Raw genomic sequence first — 24,027 nt, 5'->3', positions numbered from 1 at the left:
AAAAAAAAAACCGTGTTTGGCTTTGCAGCAAACAACGCCGACACCTCCCTCACCTTTCCAGCCGTGGATGTGCAAGAAGCGTGGGTTGTTATGTAAGTTGAACACCGTTTAAGGGTGATTTATCTTCTTTTGGTTGTATATGTGTGTGCGTAAATGGGCTTTTACCGTGCGTAAAGTTACTTTATTGCGCGTAAAGTTGCTTTTTTTCCCCCCCCTCCTTGGCTGTTGCTGTTCGCTGTGTTTTGCACCACCGCTTCACGACTGAATGGTGCACTTGTGAGTGAGTACAGTGCAGGTCGGTAGTCGTGTCGTTGCACATGTGCACGGTTAAACCGAGCCGTGGACAGATGTTGCTGATGCGGGCCAAATTAAATCTGAGTTCTCGTCATAAAAAAAAGAAAGTGTTTGGATAATCTAGAGAATGTTTATAAGAGGAGTAGAAAACATCTGAGGTGAACTCGAAAGCATGCGTTCTTCACTCTGTTTTTGTAATGAAGGTGTTTTCGGAATGTTCTTGAACGCTTTTCTGTGGTTGGTGTTTCAGTGAACACTCAGACGTTATTACACGTTCGTTTTAAACGGTTGCGTTTGACACTTTCACGTTTATTGTCTGTGTTGAGTGTTTGCGGCGCTGAAAACTAAAAGTGAACACTGGTGAACAATGGTGTGATGACAGACCCCGCTCTAACTGAATGAGGTGTTTTTTTTAATGTAGCCTGTGGTGGTTTCCTGGTTTTTTGAACATGTACCGACGGCGGTGATTTTTACGCGCTGAACTTCCTTCAAGGATTATGTCATATGTTGTCAGTCTGTGATTATTCTTGTTCCATGGAAAACGAAGAGGAGGAGTCTTCCGGAAGCGTCAACACACTCATAAGAGTTGCAGTTAAAGGTGCATTATGTAATAAATCTAAAGCAACTGGCCATAAAATGTCACAGAGACTCAGGAATAATGTTCATATAACAAACTGAACTCACCAACAACAACAGTACAGACAAAATGCTGCATTAAAAAATAAATATTTGCAGACTGCAAATCATGTTTATGTCTTGAAATAATGTTCTGGCATGTGGCGCCACCTACCGCCGTCTACCAATCACTGCAGTCAGTAGAGTCTCAGCTGCCAAGCAACCACGGGTTGCCAGTTACGTCAGAAAACGAAACCTAAAAGACCTCGTTATTTTTAATTTGAATGTAGTAACTCTTTTTGGCCACATTCTTACATATGGCACCTTTAATTTCGAGGGCAGTTCACATAATTCAGAGACGTGATTCATTTTTCGATCTCATCAGGGGCAGAGCAGAAAAAACACACATCCAAAAAACCTTTTTTTCTAACAATATTTAGGCATATATCAGTGTTTCCAAAATTATGTTTTCTCAAAATGGGACAATTTTATTGCATAAAATGATATCATTAAAAAGTAAAAGTCGCAGTCAAGTCACACCTAAAATAAACAAATAATAACTAAAACTCCTGGCTTCACCAAAGACACATACTTGTGTTTGTATAAGCTATAATTGGTTTAAAAATAGTGGATTGCATGGCGACTAGTCCTTCCTGGGCTGTGATTCGGCTCATGGTCGCCTAAATCACCAGACTCCTCCCGTTAAATATTGTGATTTTAGCCATTTCATTGCTTAATGTTGGAGATTAACGCATGTTTTCATGATTTTTTAAAAAGTCTTTTTAACTGATCTACAGTTCGACATTGTTCGGTTCGGTTCCTTTTGTCGGCTGCTGCGCTCATGACTCTTCCAGTGACTACACTCTCTGACCAATCAGTGGCCGACAGTCTGTTCAGCCCAATTTATACTGCGTAAAGTGCTCTACGTAGGTTACACAGAGCTCTCTGCGTCGTCTCCGATCGCACAAAATATTTTTTAAGTGTCCGTCACTCTGTCAAGGGACAACGGAGACGGCAGGGGCTGCGATTGGTCCTCAGGACAGGCCGAGCTAAGCTGCTCTGTGCCGGCCACAGTGCACACCTAGCGTCCACAGAGGCGGAGCTGATCACCGCCGACAACGCCGCTGCCAAACTATAAATACGTCATATCTTAATACACACGCCACATATTTAGACTCTAAATGACTAATTTCTCGCCTCAACTGATCTTAAAACTGCGTTCCGGGACACAGAAAAGTGTCTCTCAGTGACAGTCGATAGTATTTGTGTTCTTCCTGTGCAGTGGTGAGAGGCTAAGCAGGTCCTTCACTTATCAGAAGGTTATTGGTTTGATCCCCAGGTAGTCTGTGGTCCACTTGAAATAGATGTTCATGGTCACTGCTTTCAAGTGAACTCTGGAGCAGTTCATCACTGGCATGTATTTACTGCTGAAGCCTCAGTGTTCTCCCATCTACATCTGCGAGTGGAGGAGCAGGGAGAACCCAGAAACCACTGACATGCTGCTGTTTCTCAGCTGTGAGGATTGGTCCTCTGACTCTGCTCTCAATATCTGTGGTTTATCCCCCTCTGGTTCACCCCGCTCCTCACTGGAGAATATGGATGTGAACACCTCATGAACACACACGTGGCTGTAGCTGCTCCACCCACCAGACACCTGCTGGCCTTCAGGGTACCCTGATGTAGAGATTGTGAGGGATGCATGGGCTACATGTCTGACCAATAACTGAGGGGTATTTCTGATCACATGACATTTGTGTACAATTTATATAGTGAGTTTGAGATTTGCCATAAAACATTAGGTGCGAATGCTGACGATGTACTCAAATTGTTTTTTTTTTCCCCACAAAGGACAAACTTATACAATATTCTGATGCTAGCGTTCTGATTCATATTTAATTTAGTCATATTCACAGTTTAGGCGTCATAATTTAAACTGGATGTTGTTGTTGTTGTTGTTGTTGTTGGCCCTGGATGCTGAACACACAATGTATGTTCTGTATAAAGTGCAGGGCTCGATGTGAGCTGGAAGGGGCCATAAAGTACATGTCAGACAAGGAATGCAGCCTCCGGAGAGCGAGACCCTGAGGAGCTGAACCCCCCCCCCCCCCCACACACACACACACACACACACTCACTCACTCACTCACCCACTCACCCATTGGGGAGTGAACAATCCCCTCTTGCAATGCGGTCCCTAATCTCTCACCACCAGACCCAACTTTGATGTGAAGCACCCACGCCCACCCCCTCCTCTGTGTCCCCTCTCCGTGGGCCCCTCACTCCCTGCCCTCCATCCTTCCTCCGCCACTTCATTCTCATTTCCCTTTCTGTCTCTCAAAGTTGAAATGTGCTTCTGCTGAAATGTAGTTAGCCAACATTTCACACCCAGATTCACACCCTTTAAAATTGGGCTTTCTGGCAAAAGCTCATAGGGACACGTGGTGTAGGTGCACTCGCTCTGTAACGTGTGACGGCTGCCGTCGTTTCAGTTGTTTTTAATCGTGTTGCGAATATGAATTCATCCTTACTTCACTGGGTTGTGACGTGTATTTTCTATGTTTTTCACAATTTGAGCAGCCTTTCCTATTTGTATTTATGAATATTAATCCATTAACTGATTTAATGGATTTTAACTACTGTAGAATATTGACAACATCTAAATATTAGGCAGATTTAACCAGGCTAATCATGTGGATTTTTTTTCTGGAGACCTTAAGCTCTGTGACACGGCAAATTCTTTTAAAACCACAATATGCTTTGTGGAAGTTATCGCTGACTCACTCGGGTTCTTCTGGTTACGAGGATTCTCTCAGTGGTCGTGGCTCCGTTTGACAAATTACCCTTGGAGGTGTTCTTCCAGCTCCTGAATTATATCCAGTATAAACCGTGAGTTAAATGTGGGGGGAAAAAAAATCTGTCTTTTGTATGATCGTGTTTACAGGACACACCAGGTGTCTTTTAGGGCCTGCAAGCCTGAGCTTCTGCTAAAGTAATCTTTGCATATTTTACATATCTCATAAATTAAGATCCACCTGTCCTTTTAAAACCACCACGATAAATGAACAAATGCCTGTGGTTGTGCACACTTGCTGTAACACACAGCTGAGTGGTGGACCGTCTACGTCTTGTATGAATGATGGATTTCTTCACCTCTCAGAAACAGTATACAGTCACATATTCATTGATTTAGAGAATATGATCTATCTATCTATCTATCTATCTATCTATCTATCTATCTATCTATCTATCTATCTATCTATCTATCTATCTATCTATCTATCTATCTATCTATCCCATTTGGCACTGGGTGGTTGCAGCAGCACAAGTATATGTCATCGCTGAAAAGTGTTGAAAGATGGAGCGATATCAACACTGTCATCACACCTATGATGACTTCACATGTGTTATGTGTATAAAAAGTTGCAGTATTCTTTTTTTTTTTTTTTTTTGTTAATGGTGCTGTGTCTTTCTTATGTGGTACCACTCTGAGAGACCTGAGGGTGTCATTATTGGTATATTTCCATCACATCACATGGAACACATTTGTGTAGGTTGTAGGTCAATAAAAGGTAAATATGAATCACTGCAACTAAGGTTCAGTAAAAATAGAACGCCATTTAGAAATCCCCTGGCTTTTGCGCCACCTACTGTTTACCTCTGTGAACTCTGACTACTAAGAGCATTGGATAAAAACAAAGCATTAATGTCGTTTTTTTTTTTTTTTTAATCGAGCTGGTGTGAGTTTCCAGCCGACATGTGTGCAGTAATATTCTAGGCTGCTACAATGAATCCACAGTTCATTACTTCATTATTTTATTTTTTTTGAGTCCAAGATGGCATAATCTGACATAAAGTATGTATTCTTTAAAGGTGCCATATGTAAGAATGTGGCCAAAAACAGTCACTACATTCAAATTCAGAATACCAAGGTTTTGTTCCTAGGTTTTGTTTTCTGGCGTAACTGGCAACCCGTGGTTGCTCGGCAGCTGAGACTCCACTGACTGCAGTGATTGGTAGACGGCGGTAGGTGGCGCCACATGCCAGAACATGATTTCGAAACATACACATGGTTTACAGTCTGCAAAATGTTTTTTTTAATGCAAATATTTTGGCTGTACTGTTGTTGTTGGTGAGTTCAGTTTGTTATATGAACATTATTCCTGAGTCTCTGTGACATATTAGGAGGATTTTATGGCCAGTTGCTTTAGATTTATTACATAATGCACCTTTAACTTGAATATATTTGATGACTGAACGTTGAGCAAGAAATGTAAACAAATCATTCAATCAATATCTTGCAACGTTTGTATTTAATACCAAAATATAAAGTCGAATAGGTTGATGTGTATTTTATGAACCTGCATTCACATATGTTCACATTATTCACGCATAAGGTCAGATTAATCAAAGTGGGTTTTTTTGGTTACACGGTCACTTTCTGTTTGTATACAAATATATATAAATATATATTTTTGTAGTCTTACTGTCTGTGATTTGCTTCTGGGAGTAACCAGGTTGAGTAATGAGATTATAGGTAAAAGTGACAGTCTGCTACCGGAGGTCTGCACAGGCATGTTTGACAAAGCTAATCGTCTGTCACTTTCTGGAAATTTAAACTCACAAAAACATAAACGTACTGTAAAAACACCTCCATGATAGGGTTGCAAATGTCATGCTTTCTCCTTCACTGACAGTTGTTGCACATTAAATGTTGTACATTAGTGGGACGTTATTTAGGTGTGGGCAAACGTGTGCTTCAGTGCTGTAGCTGCAATAATATTTTTCCTGAGAGGGCGGAGCTCAGAGTCTGCTTCTTCTGTCATACGCATGTTTAATTGTCAACATCCTTAATATGAGTGCTGTCTGCGTGGTTCATACCAGTTCATACTAGGGGTGGGAGGGGGGAAATTGACACAGTAAAATATTGCGATAATTTGTGTGGAAATATTATATCGCACACATAGACAAGTATTGATTTTTTTTTTTAGCATATCATGTTTTTTTTACTCATGATACAAACAAACATTAAACTTTTCCACTTAGTCCACTAGGTGGTGTCAAGTACTCACTCTTACTAGAGCTGAGTATATCGCTATTATACCGTATCGTGACTTCAACATCGTATCGAGAGTTAAAAGGTCACATAGAGTGGTCCTGTTGCACATATGGTAGTTATGGAGGTCTACTTACATACATTAACTTGTTTTTATGGTCAAAAACCTCCTAGTTGCTGTAAACGATCCTCTTTTCTGACGCTGTTCGTCAGCCGTGATGTTTCAGAGTGAACTCTGACCCCCAGAAGACAGAGTCTTGTGATTGGCCAATGCTATTCAGCACACCAGCTCTCAGAAGCGCAGCTCCCCCCTCTGGAACGGTGGATGCACTGCTACTCATTATCAAAACATTGTTTTAACGATGTTTAAAAATAGCTTCTTCACGACTCCCCGCCGCAGTCCCTTTTATGACTTTGATCCAGTGTCAGACCCAGAGTCAGAAGACACTGTCTCTCGTGAAACACCTCCACAACGGACGGCGGTTCAATGTACGCAACCGGGTGTGCCCGGACTAGTGCCCAGAGCAGGACTATCTGCTGTTCAGCAGAACCGATTTTTACGTAACTATTACGGGATTTTCAGAGATCTCGCTGAGCCCTGAGATTACAATAAAACACATCGTTCTCAGCAGTGGCTGAACTGTTTGTTTTGAACCTTCAGGGCTTCATAAACAAGGTAATGACGCAGATACACACCAAAAAAACAGCGTTAATAGGAACTTCCGGTCGAGTTCTGCTTTAAACATCGTGATAATATCGTATTGTTGAGTCTCTGCCGATTTCCACCTATTTTCCGTATACTGCAAGACTGATACATGAACAATATGGGCTTATCTTGAGGGCTTAGCTGAAGAAGTAGCTGTGGTCGTAATTGCAGGAATTATCAATTTAAGCCCAATTTATACTCCTGCGTAAAGTGCTCTGCGTAGGCTACGCAGAGTCCTCTGCGTTGACGCAGAACCTGTTCTAGAGTCTCTGCGTCGTCTCCGGCTGCACGGAATATTTTTTAAGTGTCCGTCACTCCGTCAAGGGACAACGGAGACGGGAAATTGCAGCGCCTATCCGTCACCACGACGCAGAAGTATAAAGGCTCCAGTGGTCTACGTGGTGACGCAGACGGATAACACATTACACAGTCGGAGAAGTATAATGTGGCCTTTACTCAATCTCCTTATCAGAAAACACGTGTTGGAGAACCAAGAATGTGTGCAGTAACTTTCACACACTTCTCCCTCTCGCGCCACGTTCTGCGGTGTGCTAAAGAGTAACGCAGAAATACAGCATGCTTGATCCCGAGCCAAAGGCGCATTCGTCTATTTCGTTCACGCTCACTTGCACTGGCTCACAGGTTTGTGTATCTGTGTACACCAGGTCTGTATAGACATGTCAGCTCTGCTCCGAACCGGTGAAACAGGAGCAGACTGAAGAGTTGTCCTCTCCTGTCCTGTTTTCTTTTTTCTTTTCTTTCTTTCTTGTTGTTTCTCTTCTCTTTCCCTCTCATTGATTGTTTCCCTATCTGTGTATTTTCCAGGTTTCAAAAGGAGTCAGGACAAACACTGGACCAGTCAACCGCGACAACAATGCCTACCAACAAGTACTCTGCGACCATCATGGAGGAGAGCAACAACATGACTGCTACTGTGAGTCTCTCTCCTCTACCTCTTCCCCTCCTCCTCTTTGTCTTTCTCTACTTGTGAGGACATGCATTCCCTCGCTCCTTTCACCAAGTCACGATCTAAACCTAATTATAACACTAATCCGCGCAACACAAAGTGTTCGCTCTCTATAGGCCTTTGAAGTTGTGAGAACCGTCCCAAAAATGTCCCCATAATGGCGGTTTTAAAACAAACAAACACACACACGCACACACGCAAAAAGAGCCTGTGTGTTGATGCCAAGGCAGATGCCCAGAGTGCCAGCATGTTATATGAGTCTAATTGAGAATGTGTTGGCATGCACACACACACACACACACACACAGCTGTGTCTGCACAAAGAGGAAATAGGGGATGCATGGAAGGATGTAGGCAGCAGAGAAGAGAGGGAGGAAGGTGTATGTGTGTGTGTGTGTAGCTCAAGACCCCATCACATAATTATAATAACGAAGCAATAAGAGGATCCAGCTGCATTGTCAGTTTCTATTCTCCTATTAAGTTGTGAAGCGTTAACCCACATCTGTCCCACTTTGTTGTCGACCCCTCTGTTGGATTATGTCGCACAGTGTTTGAAGGAAGGAGCTAGACACATTGCAAGATTGGATTAACAGATTAGATAAAAGTATTGGCAGGCTAAATATACATGCATATGCATATATATATATATATATATATATATATACACATACACATTTTTGCACTCACACAAAGTTCCTGTTGTCCGTTAGTGCTCCTTCCTCTTTCTCACTCTCGTATATCACTCTGTCTGGGAGCGACACCTCCTTCCTTCCCCACCATCTGCTTTTCTCTCTCTTTCTCTTACGGTTTCTCTCTTAACCATCTCTTCCTTCTTCCTCGCCTCCTCTCCTCACCTTCATCTCTGCGTTTGTTTTCATGCGCTCTTCGCCATCTCAACTTCAGTCTCAAACTTCGCCGTTTTCATTTTGAATTTAGCTCCCTGCTTGTACTTTGTGTATAATCTCTCTATCATCTCATCTGACAGTTTCTCATTACACGTACGTTTTCTGCGCCTGATTGGGACAGTTTGAGTTGCTCACTACCATGTAGTTACCATACCCTATCGAAAACGCGTGCAAGTTCCTGCAAGTGGAAATTAAATAAGGGAACCGTTTTCTCTTGAACAAATTTTAGCATCAATTTTTTCAGGTAAAAGTGTATTAAAACTCTGTAAAAACTATTGTTTTGACTGAGTGTTGTGCACATTTGAGTAATATAAGCCTCTTAAATGCTCCCGTTTGAGCTCCAATTTCTTATCCATGTCAATTTGTTGTCAGCATGACCTTGAGCTTACCTCCGTTTATGAATCATCTTTTGTTTCGTAAAACTGCCTCCCCTTAGGCCGACTAAATCTCAGTCAGAGCAGAAAGTGTCAGGGAGGACGGAGGCACGAGGTTAAAGAAATTAATCGGCTTTGCTTTTGTGTAAACTGCGATGCAGTATGTGAGCTCACCTCTCTGTCGAAGCTTGCAGCGTCACAGGCAAACTGCTCTTTTTGAAATAACCGGAGGCACAACTTAATAACAAATCTCAGGGCTTTTATTGTTAAAAAAAAAAAAAAAACACTCTCAGAGCCCTGGAACCTCCCCCCCCAAGCGATGACGCTGCGCTTTAGAACAGTCCTTTTACAATTGTTAGCTGAGGACCAGTGTGTTAAATCATTTAGGCCTCGCTAAGACGTTTTGACAGCGCAGTCAGAACACCTGGGGGCAGACTGTCTTTTTTCGCTCTGGAATGTGTGCCTGACGGAGACACAAACTTTGTACATTTTAGCTTTACCACACACAGTTATACAGAAAGCATGCACGATACGTGATTATTATTATTTTTGTATATGTATTCTCATTTTCAACTCCCAATAGAAAAATGAAAATGTTAAAGAAACATCCTTATTTGTTTATTTCAGTTATCTCATTAAGAATTAGGGAAATACAGCAAATCCAGAAATATCGTGCCAAAGTACATAGTTTTTGCCAGATACATTATACATTACATTATAACCTCTCTGCAAACACAATTCTAGGCCATAAAAGGTTGATTTCAAACAAATAATCCACTCGGAGATATGTTCCTGCTGCCATAAATCACCTCAGTCATCATGCTGATATGGAGAAAAAGCATGTTTCCCGACCTCGCTGGTAAAAGAAACGTAGAGATTTATAGTATACAGTTTCAAAAAGGAAAAAGGTAAAAATGACCCTTTTTTTTCTACAAGTAGAGAGGGAGACGGATGGTGATGCCCTGAGGTTGTGTAAGCGCAGTTGTTGCTCCTTCTGTGAGGCTCGGTGCCGGATGAGTTATGGGTCAAATAAGTACCTGTAGATGCACATGTGAAGAGGTGTGTTTGTGTGTCATTAGCTGCAACTGTTTTTTTTTTTTTTTTTTTTTTTAACAAAGGCCCTGTTTATGTCCTTTCTTGGGTCAAAATTAAAACATTTGCATTGTGCCTAATGAGGTTGCACAGTGTTTGTATTATGTTAGCCCTATTATGTTAGGCTAATCGTAGCCTCGCTGGCTTACCCATGGAAATGGGTTCGCCAAGTTAGCCGCAAAGTAGTAGCATGCTAATGCAAAATAAGCTCGATGTTCTGTGGTGAACCGTGTGAAAATGTCTCACCCACCGTGAGGGCAGCCTCTTCACTTCCACCTCTGCGCTTCCACCACTGCTGTTGAGCCGCTGCCTGCCTGGTGTAGCCTGATAAATCGCCGAAAAAATTTAAATTCCTCCAAAAAATTTGAAAATCAAGGATGCACACCATCGGGTCATGCTCAACACCTATCCAAAGTCTTAGGGCGATCTGACTAACAGTCAGCGAGATATGCCCGTCACAGACACACAGGCAGACAGACACAACTTGCTTTATAGATAGATACAAGAAATAAACGGCCCAAACATGACTCTGCTGAAATTCTTATTTATCTGTCTGATATCTGATCAAGTGATTTTGACCAGTATGACTGTACAGTCTGTTGACTGATTCAGTTTGTGTGTGTGACAGATAAAGTGGAAAAAAAAGTCTACAGGCATTAGGTGAATCCAAGTGTCCTGTCACGGCTTTTCAGCCATTAGGAAAAAGTAAAGCGTTGAACTTCAGGATGCATTGAGTGCGATCAGACCTGTACCTGAAGTGTTTCCACCGGGTATGAACGAGGAGAACATAGTGTCATTTAAAGTCATGAATAATCACATTTGCATGTGCCTTTCGAAATATCTTATCTCTTAAAGATAAAATATACTGAGGAATTAACATTGTTCTTTAGATACGTTGAAGTTTCTTATGTCCTTTTTAACTCAGGCAGTCTATGAAAGTCAAATATTACCCAAGAGTTTGCTTGAAGCAAATGGTTGGCTGTTTCATTGGGTCTTGGTTTAACTGGCTTTTAATGGACCTTAATCAATGGATTAATGGAAATTGTCATACCAACCAAGGTCAGTTGCTCTTTTTCTATTCTCGCAATGAATATTTTTTTTTCCTTGAATATGGGTGCATTGCTGTGGCACAGACATCAATGATCATTATCTGAGTTCCTGTGGTTTTTACTGCCGAGATGTGAGGATGACACACTGTATGAGGTTACTGAAGTGAACCCAACTGTCCTATTCTCAGCTGCAATATTAGCTGCAAATACCACAAACTTTCTGGTATTTGAAGGCCACCATAGTTTCCTGATTGTAAAAGGAAGAGGTGAGCAGAGGAACATCAAATTAAGTTGTTTTTTTTATATGTAAAAAAAAAACAAGTTAATGCATGTTGTGAATCTTCAAAGTGTGGTGGACAGGTGAGATGAAGAGCCCTGAATCCTCCTCACCGTGACTCGGTGAAAGCTTCGTGCACGAGTGCAAATATCCGAATAATTTGGGCTGACAGATGGAGTCTTCACACCAAGTCTGTGTAATGTCTGCGTGTGAATAGAAACATTGTCTGGCAGAGCGAGAGGGGCGTGACATTTCTATCATGCGAACAATGTGAAACTGGACCAACACGCTGCAAACAAGTTGACTTGAGCGGCCGTAAGGTTTGGGCCACACTTTTTCACAGAAGCCTCACGCGCGGGCCTCTTGCCAAAAGCAAGCGGAGTGTTTCCACTAGTTTTGAGAACACGCGAGCAACGCGTCGTGCGGTGCATGTGTGAAAGAGGAACTTCATAACAACGTCTTAAGAAAACCGCTTCGGTCTCTCTTGGCCTCCCCTCACCCTTGGCAACAATCCTCACTCATTACCATCTTGAGCACATACTTTGTGCACAAGTTCACCGAGTTCATTCACGACTGGGGAAATCGCAAATTTAGTCTCTCTCTCTCACACACACACACACACAGGCACCCAATTTTATGATGCTACAGTTACAAACAGCCACAAATCCGTCTAACTGTGATTTGTGTCAAACTCAACTTTCCATCTGTTTCACAGCTGGGTTTTTTTCTCTCCCTCTCCACGTCTCTCACCTTTGTCTTTTTCCGAGACGTATTCCTACACTTTCACTCTCAATTCAACTCAACATAAAGGCCGTATTACATCTGACACACCACATGTCATATTTGCAATCTAAATTTTGCCACTTTTTTGTGTATTTTTTCATGTATTTCTATTACTTTTTTTTTTTTTTAAATATGGTTTTTGGTTTCGTTTTATTTTATTTATCTGTTTTTGACCAAGGTCCTGTATATAAGAGCTCTTCTTCTTCAGGAAATAAAACATTTCCACATTAAAGAAAACAAGCAACATAATAAAAACAGTATAAACTGGAAAAGCACTCAGAGAGCACCGCAGAACTCCGCCAAGGCAGCTCAGTGCCTACAAAATAGCGATTTAAAAAAAATAGTGATAGCGTCTACGGATCACGCCCAAAATGTTGCTTGTGTCCAGGGTCCCATTGTGGACATTTCCTGAAAAATTTCATTCAAATCTGTCTCTGACTTTTCGAGTTATGTTGCTAACAGACAGACAAACAAACTCCAGCGAAAACGTATACCTCCTTGGTGGAGGTCAATAAAGAAGTGTAGATGCCCATTCCAGTGACATCTATTTATTGACCATGACATTTGAGTAGGACAAGTTGTATCCCAGCCAATGTATTATGATAACTCACTTTTCAAAGATGGCTTAGTACTCAGTACTTTGCTATCTGTGCATCGGAGTGGCCGGGATTTGGTGACTCATGGGTGGATGGTACAAGTTCAAGTCAGAACAGAGCTGATCTGAGCTGATGTGGTCGGGAAGCAAAAAACGGGAGCAAAAACATTGATAAATGATTTCCTGAACGCTGAGCGGTGCTCTCTCGCTCTCTCTTCCCCTCCCCGATCCCTCTGGCAAACAAGCTGCTTACTGTGACAAATGACTCGCTGTCATTTGTATCCAGTGACAAATCGCACATTCATCACCAACTGTGTTGTGGTTTTATGTTTCTATAGTCGGTGCTCACGTCAAGTCAGACAGTTAACGTGCTGTTGGACATGTGGGCGTGTCTGACAAAAAAAAAAATTAGTCTCAGACCGCATTTACTACCTCGATCGCAAGTTCACTGTTCTCGAGCCGAGCGAGAGGAAGTTTCATCAGTGGGAAGTAAGGCCCTGAGGTGAAGGGATGGTTTGGCTCCAACTTTCTCCAAATTCTCACAAGTTTAAAGTTGAAGGTTCCTTTGAGAAACTGTCGCGATAAGATGCCAAATCAAGTCGAATGTATTTTTCCCTTTCCAAAAGACACTGGGTAGCAGTCTGGTGAACACACCCAGACAAAATTATACGAACATCAAAGTCAAATACCCGACTGACAAAAACACAACAGGATCATTACATGAGGAGACACAACTTTTGTTTGGTCAACACAACTTAAGTTTTTATGACGTTAGTCATACTTCCAACTTCTCCTGTCTTGCAAGACGTAGCTTGAACGTCGCGTCTTGAAGCTTGAAAGCACTGTTTTGGCATCAGACGGCCTGAAAACGTTAGTGATTACACAGGTTTGATGTAATACATACGGCAGGTACAGTATACAACAGCTTTTAAAAGTTTGTTGGTTGAATATTTATAACTCATATTTAAGTCAACGAAATATTAGGATGAACTGATTAGAGCGCGGTGGTTCAGAGGTCAAAGATCACTGCCTCCTTAAAACAACAAGCGTGTGACTCTAAATCAAGAATTCATACAGTAACTCTGATTAAATTCTACTGAATTCATTCATTCTTATCCAACAAGTGTGTCTTTAACTAGTTGATGGAGGTGAAGGACCACAAGTTGTTGACTCTAAACCGTAGAATCTTCAGGAAGAACTTCCACTTAACGACTTGGTTAAAGGTACCAAAGAACCAGTGAGATCTAATGGTGACTTAAAAGACTCGACAGACTCAAAGCTCCGGTGTGGAACCTCTATCGGCCACTGTGGATTTCACGAGTAATTACCAAAACTGTGCTAACTTTCTATGACCTAGTTACCCGTACTGTGCACGCTACGTCTTTCAGCAGCAACATTTTCAAACTCGCACAAAAACACCCAACTTCTTCTCCCCCTTTGTGTGGCTCTTATGTCCTCCGTCATCACCTGACCGTCGGTCTTTGTCCACATGCCTTCATGTTGTTTCGCCTTCTGTCCTCAGGCGGCGGTGAATGGAGACACGCCTCCAGCGGAGGGCCTGTTGGAGAACAACAGCGGTGTGGAGCTGACCAATGAGAACAGCCCTCTGACCGCGGCTGAACCGCCGTCCCCCTTCAGCCCCAAACAGAATGGAGACGCTGCCTCGCCTCAAGGTAACGCACACATGTTGGAAAAAAAACGTTGTAAAATTACTTAAACTTAATAAAATAAACTTAAACTTGTAAAATAAATACCTTTGTAGAGTTTAAAATAGCTGCATTCCCTATTCAAAACCTTCCAGAAGAGTGATTTCCGGGAATATGGAAGTACAGAGATGCTCATTTACGCGTTATTTTGTGACATGCATATTCACTAGTGCTGGGCACGTTAACGGTGTTAACATTAACTCCCATTAATGCATGACGCGTTCCCGTGACGACTGACCGGAAATATCCAATCCAATCCACTTTATTTGTATAGTACATTTTAAAAACAACAAAGTTACCAAAGTGCTGCACAACAGATGAATAAGTAAAATAAAGAAAGTTAAAATACAATAAATTAAGCATTTAAAAGGCAAAAACCATAACCATAATATCAGATAAAACACTGAGAAATACAGTAAAAGACAGACAGAGACCACAAGAGGAAAAAGACACGTGCGACGTCATGTTTACGTGACTCCTGATTTGTTAAAATGAGTCTCTAAAGTAACGATGAACTTTAAAAACAGACGCACACATACGCAGTACACAGGTAAGCTAGTTATTTGTAGCGCTGCTCTCTTCGTTTAATAAACAGAACGCTTCGGTTCGACTGTAGGCGCGCCAAAGGAGCTAACGCAGCTAACAGAGCTAACAGAGCTAACTGGTAAGCGGTGCCTGGACTCCGGTGCTGCGGCGTGTAAACACGAAGTTACGTCGACGACGCTAATGTGCCTATTTGGTTTTGCGCGTCGCTGTGTGTCCTCTTCAGAGCATCACATTGCTGAGATTTATCACATGACGAGAGGAGGCAACGAGGCAAAAATGTTCATGAAAATGTATTTTGTGAACACACTGGCTGTTATGTGTCAGTTTAACGCGTTTCCTCAATCTCTGATGACACATCATGGTCATTTTACGACTAAATATGATACACTTCTTCCATACAGCGCGTTTAAATATTTGAGTCAAATCCCCTCACGGCGGCAACTGACCGCGCTGCATGAAAATATTACGTTTCTTTTCTGCCGTCTGTCTAACCTTCTGTTCACCTCCTGCTCCCTCGCTCTGTTCATCTTTCTCTTTTCAGAAGATAACGAGAGTTTGAGGGGAAACAGGAAGAGGAGCAGGAAGAGGTCAGAGGAGGAGGAAAGCACCTGGGACTCCTCCTGCAGCGAGGTTTGACTGCACATTCACGTTTATTGTTATGGTTAATAAACTGTCTTAAGGGGGAGTACCAACATATTTATATGTGTGTGTGTGTGTGTAAAGGAAAAGGATTCAGGGGCATCTCAGCCGGGTCTAAGACAAAGACCTCCACCCAGAACCATCTTTCAGGCCGGTCTGAACCCGCACTCACTCAACAAGCCTCGCAGACAGAATCGCAAGCAGGAGCACGGCCTGTTACTGGTGAATATCTCTTTTATTATTTTTTTTTACGAGACCGAAAAGCTGCAATGCATAATCTACACTCGAAGAAACAATCATCACTTGTCTGTAAATCACTCATCACTCTTCGATTGTAGAAACACGGCATGGGTGGACCAGTAATGACAGCTGCATCGTTTTCCTGATTTAATATCAAGTCCTTTTATTTGATGTGTCGCAGTGCGTTGGTGGTCCTCGCGTCCTGGCCGTCATGTCTGGCAGCGTCCCAGAGGCGCCCCGTCTGGAGCTGATGGAGCAAGACTCCAAAGACTCGGCGCAGAGCAGCAGCACCTCGTTAAGCTCTGAAACGCAGCCGGAATACAACGTAAGATCTTTGTCTGCGTCTCACATCACTGATCTACTGTCACGTGCCTTGAAAACAGTGTTGTGTGTAAAGGTTGTTATAGTTTTAGTTTTTATTTTGTTTTGACTTTTTGTTTTTAAAGTTTTAGTCTTAGTTTTTTTTTTGTAAGTGTTCGCCAGGTGCAAGATTCAAACGGGTGATAATAAGTATTGCGCCACAATTGCCGGCCCGCGATAAACGATAAATAAACTTCATATGAACCTGAAAGGATGATGTATTAAATTAATTTACAGACAAAAACTAAGCACTTGTCATTAAAAAAAACCTCTGCAGTTGGACCGAGCTGAGCAAGGGAAAAGGGTTAAGGAGGGAAAACAATCAGAAAGCTCCATCAATACAGGAGGGAGAGTATTTTTATTTATTTTTTTGAAAAAAAGGGGAAGTGGTGGTTTGGCAGCGATAAAAAAAGAGGGAGGAGGGTAACTCCCTTCACACAACACAGGAACTTCTCCACCTGGCCTTGTGTTAGTGCAGGACAGGTGGCACACACACACACACACACAGTCTGGTTGTATTTGCCCAGTATCAATAGTTTCATTCAGGTCACGATGACCAGCACAACAGGGCCTGTGTGTGTGTGTGTGTGTGGACACACTCAGCACATACTCGTGTCTTCCTTTGCATGTCTCTACATCGCTAATTGCGCCTCCTTCCTCCTCCTCCTCCTCCTCCTCACATTTCACATGCTTCTGTGTACATTGCTGCGGCTAAGCGCACATGTGCATGTTCCCACTTGACCCTGGCAGATCGCTGCGCGGCGTAGCATCCTGCCGCTGTGCATTCTGCGTCAGAGATGCCGTCCGCTCACACACATTCCTTTCGAGTGGAGAGGGAGAGGAGAAAGAAACCGAGAGCGTATCGTCTCGTCGGCGACGATGGATGTTTGCTCACACAAGGCGCTGAAGCTCAAGGCAAACGGCAGGAATAAAGATGTTTCTGTTCGTCCCGTCTTCCATTCTCTCTGTTCATCCTTTGCTTTAATCTTCTCAGTGGTTTTAAAAAAATAAATGTTTGTCTTTTCTTTGATTTTCTTTTGTTCACATAGGGATGGGCGATATGGCCTAAAAATAAAATCCCTGATTATTTACACAGTGTCGGGTAATTCAAATATTTTAAATATGTCCTCCACAGACTCCGAGTCTGTGTCACAGTCTCTGGACTAAAATACAGCGACATTGTGATGCCAGTCGCGGAGGACCACACTACTGTGTTAAATATTGAGATTTTAGACATTTCCCATGTAATTGTCGGAGATTAACCCACGTTTTTGGGACCGTTAAATATTTTTTAAATGATCTACAGTTCGGCACAGTTCGGCTTGATCCTTGTGTCAGAGGTCTCCGGAGCAAAGACTCATTCTGAGTCGCATACAGCGGGGGCTTGCCGCTTGCAATCAGCGGTGCTGTCCCATGGCTGTGCTACTGCCTTTTGTTGAAATGGGCTTTAAACAAACTTTACAGCGTGCAGCCACTTGTTCCACGTCTGCCGCCGCAAACTTCCAAATCACTGATACTAGTCCTTTCTTGGTAACAACATTCTCGCACTCGTTGTTGTGGCTGTGTGTGTGCATGTCCGGAGGGGAAACAAGTAGGGGGGAGGGGGGGTTCCGCACGGAAGCTCCCGAGGGCAAAAGATGTTTTTATTTTTTTAAATCATCTTGAACTAATCGATATATCGCCCAGGCCTATATTCACATATCTATGTTTTCAGCGTTGACAAACTACTTTAGTCGTCTCCTCTACTTGTTATTTTCTGTTTCTTTTGTTTCCCCTGTAACTGGAGAAGAGGGCTGTCACCTTTTGCACTCTACAGACAAATTACAGATTTTTATCATTGTGTCAAACCACCAATCTTCATTCTTCTCCTCTTTTGGACCATGCATTCACTCGTTCTTCCTCTCATGAAGAAGACGGGAGTGTACTTTTCACCTTTACGAGCCAAATCAGTAACTTAAGACTTTGCCCTGATGTTTTCCTGTGTCAAAGACGGAACATCAGTTTTGTCTACTCATCGTCAACTCTAGCATTTTATTTGTCTTAAACGCGATGGAGGAAATAAAAAACACATTGACCTTATCCTCATCCTCTCTGCATCCAGGACAACAAGGGTTTTGGCATCGGTGAACTGGTGTGGGGGAAGATCAAGGGTTTCTCCTGGTGGCCCGGCATCGTGGTGACGTGGCGGGCGACAGGCAAGAGGCAGGCCAGCCTGGGCATGAGGTGGCTGCAGTGGTTTGGAGATGGCAAATTCTCAGAGGTGAGGATGAAAGAGAAATCACAAATAGACTAGATGGAAGGAGAGGAACTGAATGGTTTAACGCCATGTTTTCTGTGCCCAGGTTTCTGCAGACAAACTGGACTCCATCACTGCCTTCCCCAAATTCTTCAGCCAGACGTCTTACACCAAGCTGGCTTCTTACCGCAGGGCGATCTTCCAGGCTCTAGAGGTAAGTGTTACGAACAACGCCCTAAAATCTGATAATTACAGCAATTTTCTTCCTGCTGCACACTCAAGACACTAAACGGCGGCCGCCACATATCAACTCACACAAGGGAGAAGGATCATTTAGCCAATTTGAGACTAATAATGTGGAGTTCCAACATCTATGGAGATGTTTAACTAGATGCAGGTCCTCGTATTGATCTGGATTTCTCAGAGCACTTTAAAAGGTGGCTCATGAGTTGATCATTATAATCTGGCTTAGGCCTTCGCCATCAATTGAACACACTTCATGTTGTTAATGGGATGATCACCGGCGAATGTAAAAGTATGTTTTACCTGTCGTTAATGTCGTCCTCACACCACTGTGCCCGGGTGTATGAAAGATTAAGTGTGTGTGTGTGTTAGTGTACCTTCATGCGTGTGTTTTGGGAGGTGTCAGTAGCTGACTGTCTCAAGTTTGAACACTGCTGTAAAAACATGTTGAGTGCTTTTCCTGCCAAGAAGACACTGGTTCACTGGAAGTGCATTTATGTGTGTGTGTGTGTGTGTGTGTGTAGCCAAGTAAAGCAAACACAGATGTGTGTGTCTGTCAGGTGGTAGAATCAAGATATACGTTCAGTGCTGTGATGCGCTGAATGTTATGATAATAATAATAATGCATTTTATTTGTAATGCACTTTTCATCATAGATCTCAAAGTGCTACAGTTTAAAAACAAGAAGAAGGATGAGCAATTTTAATTAAAATGAGTAAATAATAATAATAATAATAATAAATTAGTGTTTTTAACATAATGACATTTCACAACTAAACCCTCTGAAAATCTCCCTCTTTCTTTCACTTTTTTGTTTCAGTCTGTGATGTTTTTTTTCCATCGCCTATTTTTGTCTTGTTTGTTTCTTTAGTGGCTTGCGTGCAGACGTTAAACACGACGAAACCGCGCGTCTCTCCGTGCTATTCTCGCTCTCCTTGTGGCTCCTTTGTTTTGTCTGCCTCCTTCACCTTGTTTACTTTCTGGCGTCGGTCTGCGCTCTGGTGCCGCTCGTCTGTCTTCTAACTCGCCACACTGCCAACCATCATCACTTTCCCGTCAGCCTTTTTACTCTTATGTTGTGTGGTTGATGTGTCTGTGATTTCATGATTTAAATTAGAATTTTAAAAGGATCGATGACACTAGAGTTTGGTTTCTGGTTCCAAATTACCTTTAAGATGCAACATATTTTATATGTTTATTGTTTATCTTTTCCTGTTTCGGCTTGAGTAAAAAACCCACAGAAAGGCAGTTAGGACGCGTTTGTCAGATAATGTCTGTCTTTTGGTCCCTCGTTTCTTCATCTCGGCACCTGAATGGAGGCGATGCAGGGAAAGGTTGATAACAATCAGACTGTTGAACTAAAATATCAATATCAGTTTACTGGGCCTGTCGGTAAAGAGAACTAGGATGTTTTTTTGTCTTTGTGAATGTTACGTCATGAGTTATATCTTGTGTATATGAGGAGGTACGGTAGAGTTGGATGCAAAATGTTTTAAATGTGGCTGTGGCTGTAGCTTTATTGCATGTATCATGCATCACTGTTTCTCACTCAGATGGCCAGTATCCGGGCGGAGCAGAGGTTTCCCCCCTGTGAGTCAGACAGTCCAGACGACCAGGTCAAACCCATGTTGGACTGGGCTAATGGGGGCTTCCTGCCCAAAGGAGAGGAGGGACTCAAACCCACACACAGCGCTGGTGAGCAAAGCAACAGTTCTATATTGACACGCACTTTCTTTGCTTCCGCCAACCATTTAAGCACTGATGTGTGTGTGTGTGTGTTTTTTATTAGGATTCTTTTTCCACCGTCATGAAATCTTTCCCCGAATTAAAGGAACGACTCATAAGTAGATATTTGTTTTGTGTGTGTGTGTGTGTGTGTGTTTGCAGATAGTAATCCTCTGGACCACCAGGTCCTCGATGTCTCACTGCCAGATTATTTCCCCAGTGCAAAGCGGCCCAGAGTCAGCCTCTGTAAAAGCAAGGCCACACCGGAGGAATCCTACAGCAGAGGTAAGGGCTTTAAAGTCAAACTTGCCGGAAAGTCGGCTAGACGATGGTTTAGATTTGAGCTTGTTGAAATTAACTGAATCTGTGCATCTGTGCAAATTGTGCATGAAAAATGTTAACACTGCATTTCCTCTCTCTTTCAGAACAAATGGTGAATGAAGTTCAGAAGAATAATTGTAGTATAGAAGGTAAAGACACGTCTTATTAATTTACACGTTCTTCCATGCGCTAACTTTTCCTGCTGCTCACTGCTCTGTGTGTGTTTCGACAGAGTTCTGTCTCTCGTGTGGGAACGGGAGAGCAGCTACTTTCCACCCGCTGTTTGAAGGAGGCCTGTGCCAAACGTGCAAGGTAACACAAACACAAACACTATTATTACGGTTCTTTTCCCCCACCATCGTCAAACCTCCTCTGAACCAAAAGAAGACATAACAAATAATACAAAAAAAACTGTGTTTTTAGGATGTCTATCTGGAGATGTCCTACATGTACGATGATGACGGCTACCAGTCTTACTGCACCATTTGCTGCGGTGGTCGAGAGGTTCTGCTCTGTGGGAATGCCAACTGCTGCAGGTGAGACGATGCAGACAACAAAGAAATGATGGAACATTAAAAAAAAAATGTCTGTGGTTGCATCTTTTCACGTCCATCCGTCTGTCCTCTTCCAGGTGTTTCTGCGTGGACTGCCTCGACATCCTGGTCAATCCAGGAACGTCGAACAACGCTCGCTATCAGGACCCGTGGAGATGCTACATGTGTCAGCCGCTGCTGCAGTACGGCATCCTGAAACGCCGCCATGACTGGAGTCTCAAGCTGCAAGAGTTATTCGCCAATGACTACGGACAGGAGTTTGTAAGTCGAGATGTTTAAAACTTTTTTTCCCAGACTTTCACACAAAATTCCAGACTTTAAGGTCGGGAATGAATCTCGTCTGCTGTAGAAAATCTGTATTCACCATCAATATATCATGTTCACCCTTCAAAAAAAAGTTATTTTCCTTCAATGAAACCCTCACAGCAATCACAGTAACAATCATTTTGTCTTGACCCTCTAGGAGAAACCAAAGATTTACCCAGCTGTCCCTGCAGAGCAGAGACGACCAATCAGAGTTCTGTCCCTGTTTGACGGCATTGCCACAGGTGAGAACGAGCGCGCGTGTGAATCCCGCATTCGTGCCAATGCGCTGTAAAGTGCAGCAGAGCATCATGGGAGGATATGTCTGTGTGTTCCTAGGCTACCTGGTTCTGAGGGATCTGGGTTTTAAGGTGGACCAGTACGTGGCGTCTGAGGTGTGCGAGGACTCCATCTCTGTGGGCGTCGTCCGACATGAAGGAAAGATCCAATATGTACATGATGTCAGGAACATCACCAAGAAGAATGTAAGGATCAAAAATGGCACCCACTGTTCAGTAGAATATATTCTGTATACAGTAAATAAAAATGATTTTCACTTATTTTACTTGCCTTGTTCAATCAGTAGCTGTGACTCAGTCTAACACTAGGTGGTGCTGTTGTCTCTCAGATTCAAGAGTGGGGCCCATTTGACCTGGTGATAGGAGGAAGTCCCTGCAACGACCTCTCCATAGTCAATCCCGCAAGGAAAGGCCTCTATGGTAGGTACCTGAGGGAGGACATGATATCCTAGGCTGTGTTTTAATGTGTCTGTTTATGTTGTAGATGCATTTAAATGCATTTAAATTTCAGTAAATTACTACTTCTTTAAAGGCATCATGAATGTGTGGTTTAATGGTGCGTTGTCTTTAAAAATCAATATTATGATATTTTGGTATTCCTTCTCTGTGAATACAATTGTGATTGATCTTTGATATGCTTTCTTGAACCCTGATCATTGTTATGTTGCTCTAGAAGGCACAGGGAGGTTGTTTTTCGAGTTCTACCGTCTGCTGAGCGAAACCAAGCCCAAAGAAGGAGAGGACCGGCCGTTCTTCTGGATGTTTGAGAACGTGGTCGCCATGGGCGTCAATGACAAGAGGGATATCTCGCGATTCCTGGAGGTTAGTTTTATCAGATCACTTGTACTATAGACTAAAAATTTTGGAAATTTGGTTGTTCTTTGTCATTGCTCTTTGCCTTTATTTAACAGTTTTTTTAAATTGTTTTTTTTGCAGTGTAACCCTGTCATGATTGACGCTATTGAGGTTTCTGCTGCTCATCGTGCTCGATACTTTTGGGGAAACTTGCCTGGCATGAACAGGTATGTGATTTCCTCACATAAAAAATGTCCACTATTTATACTGGTCCTTCCATTTGAAAAGTTTTTCACATGAGGATCCATTTACCATCCAAGTATTTTAACACTTGTAGACTTGAAGGCTCATATTTGCACTTCTTCAAATATCCTTATTGATATTCTGTGAGAGAAGTGTGGCGAATGGCGGCAAATGTAAAGGTAAAGCTTACGTTTCTTTATTTCAGGCCTCTGTGTGCCTCTGGGATGGACAAGCTAGAGCTGCAGGACTGTCTGGAACATGGCAGAGTTGCAAAGGTCAGATATCCACAGAATGAGCAATAGGTCACTCTTTACATCTTTATTCCACGGTGATTATTTTGGTGGTATTTAAAAAAAAAAAAAATGTTTAAATTGTATTTGTTGTCTCACAGTTTGGAAAAGTGCGGACCATCACCACTCGCTCCAACTCCATCAAACAGGGGAAAGACCAACATTTCCCTGTGCTGATGAACGGGAAGGAAGACATTCTGTGGTGCACTGAGCTGGAGAGGTAGAGAGAACACACAGTCAAATATCTTTTGGGCTTTAGTTTCATTTTTCTGTCTAGATCAAATATAGATGGCTCTTCAAATAATTGATGTCATGCACTTCTTGCCCTGCAGGATCTTCGGCTTCCCTGTTCACTACACAGATGTGTCCAACATGGGTCGCGGAGCCCGACAGAAGCTCTTGGGCCGGTCCTGGAGCGTCCCTGTCATCAGGCATCTGTTCGCACCACTCAAAGACTACTTTGCCTGTGAATAGAGAAAAAAAAACCCATCCCATTACACAAGCGCAACAGATGCCACCGGTGAACGCACACACACTCCAGCTTTGTGATACTGGCTTCCAGACAGGTCTGAAGCAGCTGGGAAAATAGTGAGGGTCGCCGTTATAATGCACTATAGCCTTAAAGACACACTAACACAGACATACACGATTACAGCATCACAGCTGTGAGAGCTCACTGTATCCAACATAGAGAGACTCAAAGGTTAGGTGAAAGTGTCGCTGACGTTGCCTTCTTTAGACGAGGCCAATAAGGCGCTGAGCCGCGTTAAAAGTTAAAAGAATGTTCAAATGTTCATTGAAATGCCATTTGAAGGCA

At 42.7% G+C, this 24,027-nt stretch overlaps 1 protein-coding gene across 1 annotated transcript; it reads left to right on the top strand.

Moving 5' to 3' along the window:
* Positions 1 to 7,506: 7,506 nt before the first annotated feature.
* On the top strand, positions 7,507 to 23,684 carry dnmt3bb.1 (DNA (cytosine-5-)-methyltransferase 3 beta, duplicate b.1; the record flags this gene model as incomplete). Its single annotated transcript, XM_083895308.1, has 21 exons — positions 7,507 to 7,602; positions 14,233 to 14,383; positions 15,504 to 15,592; positions 15,686 to 15,823; positions 16,023 to 16,166; positions 18,303 to 18,461; positions 18,544 to 18,651; positions 20,234 to 20,375; positions 20,568 to 20,690; positions 20,831 to 20,875; positions 20,959 to 21,038; positions 21,150 to 21,262; positions 21,358 to 21,541; positions 21,744 to 21,828; positions 21,923 to 22,068; positions 22,212 to 22,302; positions 22,556 to 22,704; positions 22,819 to 22,904; positions 23,126 to 23,195; positions 23,312 to 23,430; positions 23,543 to 23,684. Exons 1-21 carry the CDS (start codon positions 7,543 to 7,545, stop codon positions 23,682 to 23,684), a joined length of 2,424 nt encoding a protein of 807 aa, XP_083751434.1. The 5' UTR covers positions 7,507 to 7,542.
* Positions 23,685 to 24,027: the final 343 nt, after the last annotated feature.

The sequence above is a fragment of the Microchirus variegatus genome (assembly GCF_963457635.1).
Source record: "Microchirus variegatus genome assembly, chromosome: 9".
Classification (NCBI taxonomy): Eukaryota; Metazoa; Chordata; class Actinopteri; order Pleuronectiformes; family Soleidae; genus Microchirus; species Microchirus variegatus.
The sequence above is the reverse complement of the archived record's forward strand: the minus strand, read 5'-3'. Positions and strand labels throughout refer to the sequence as shown.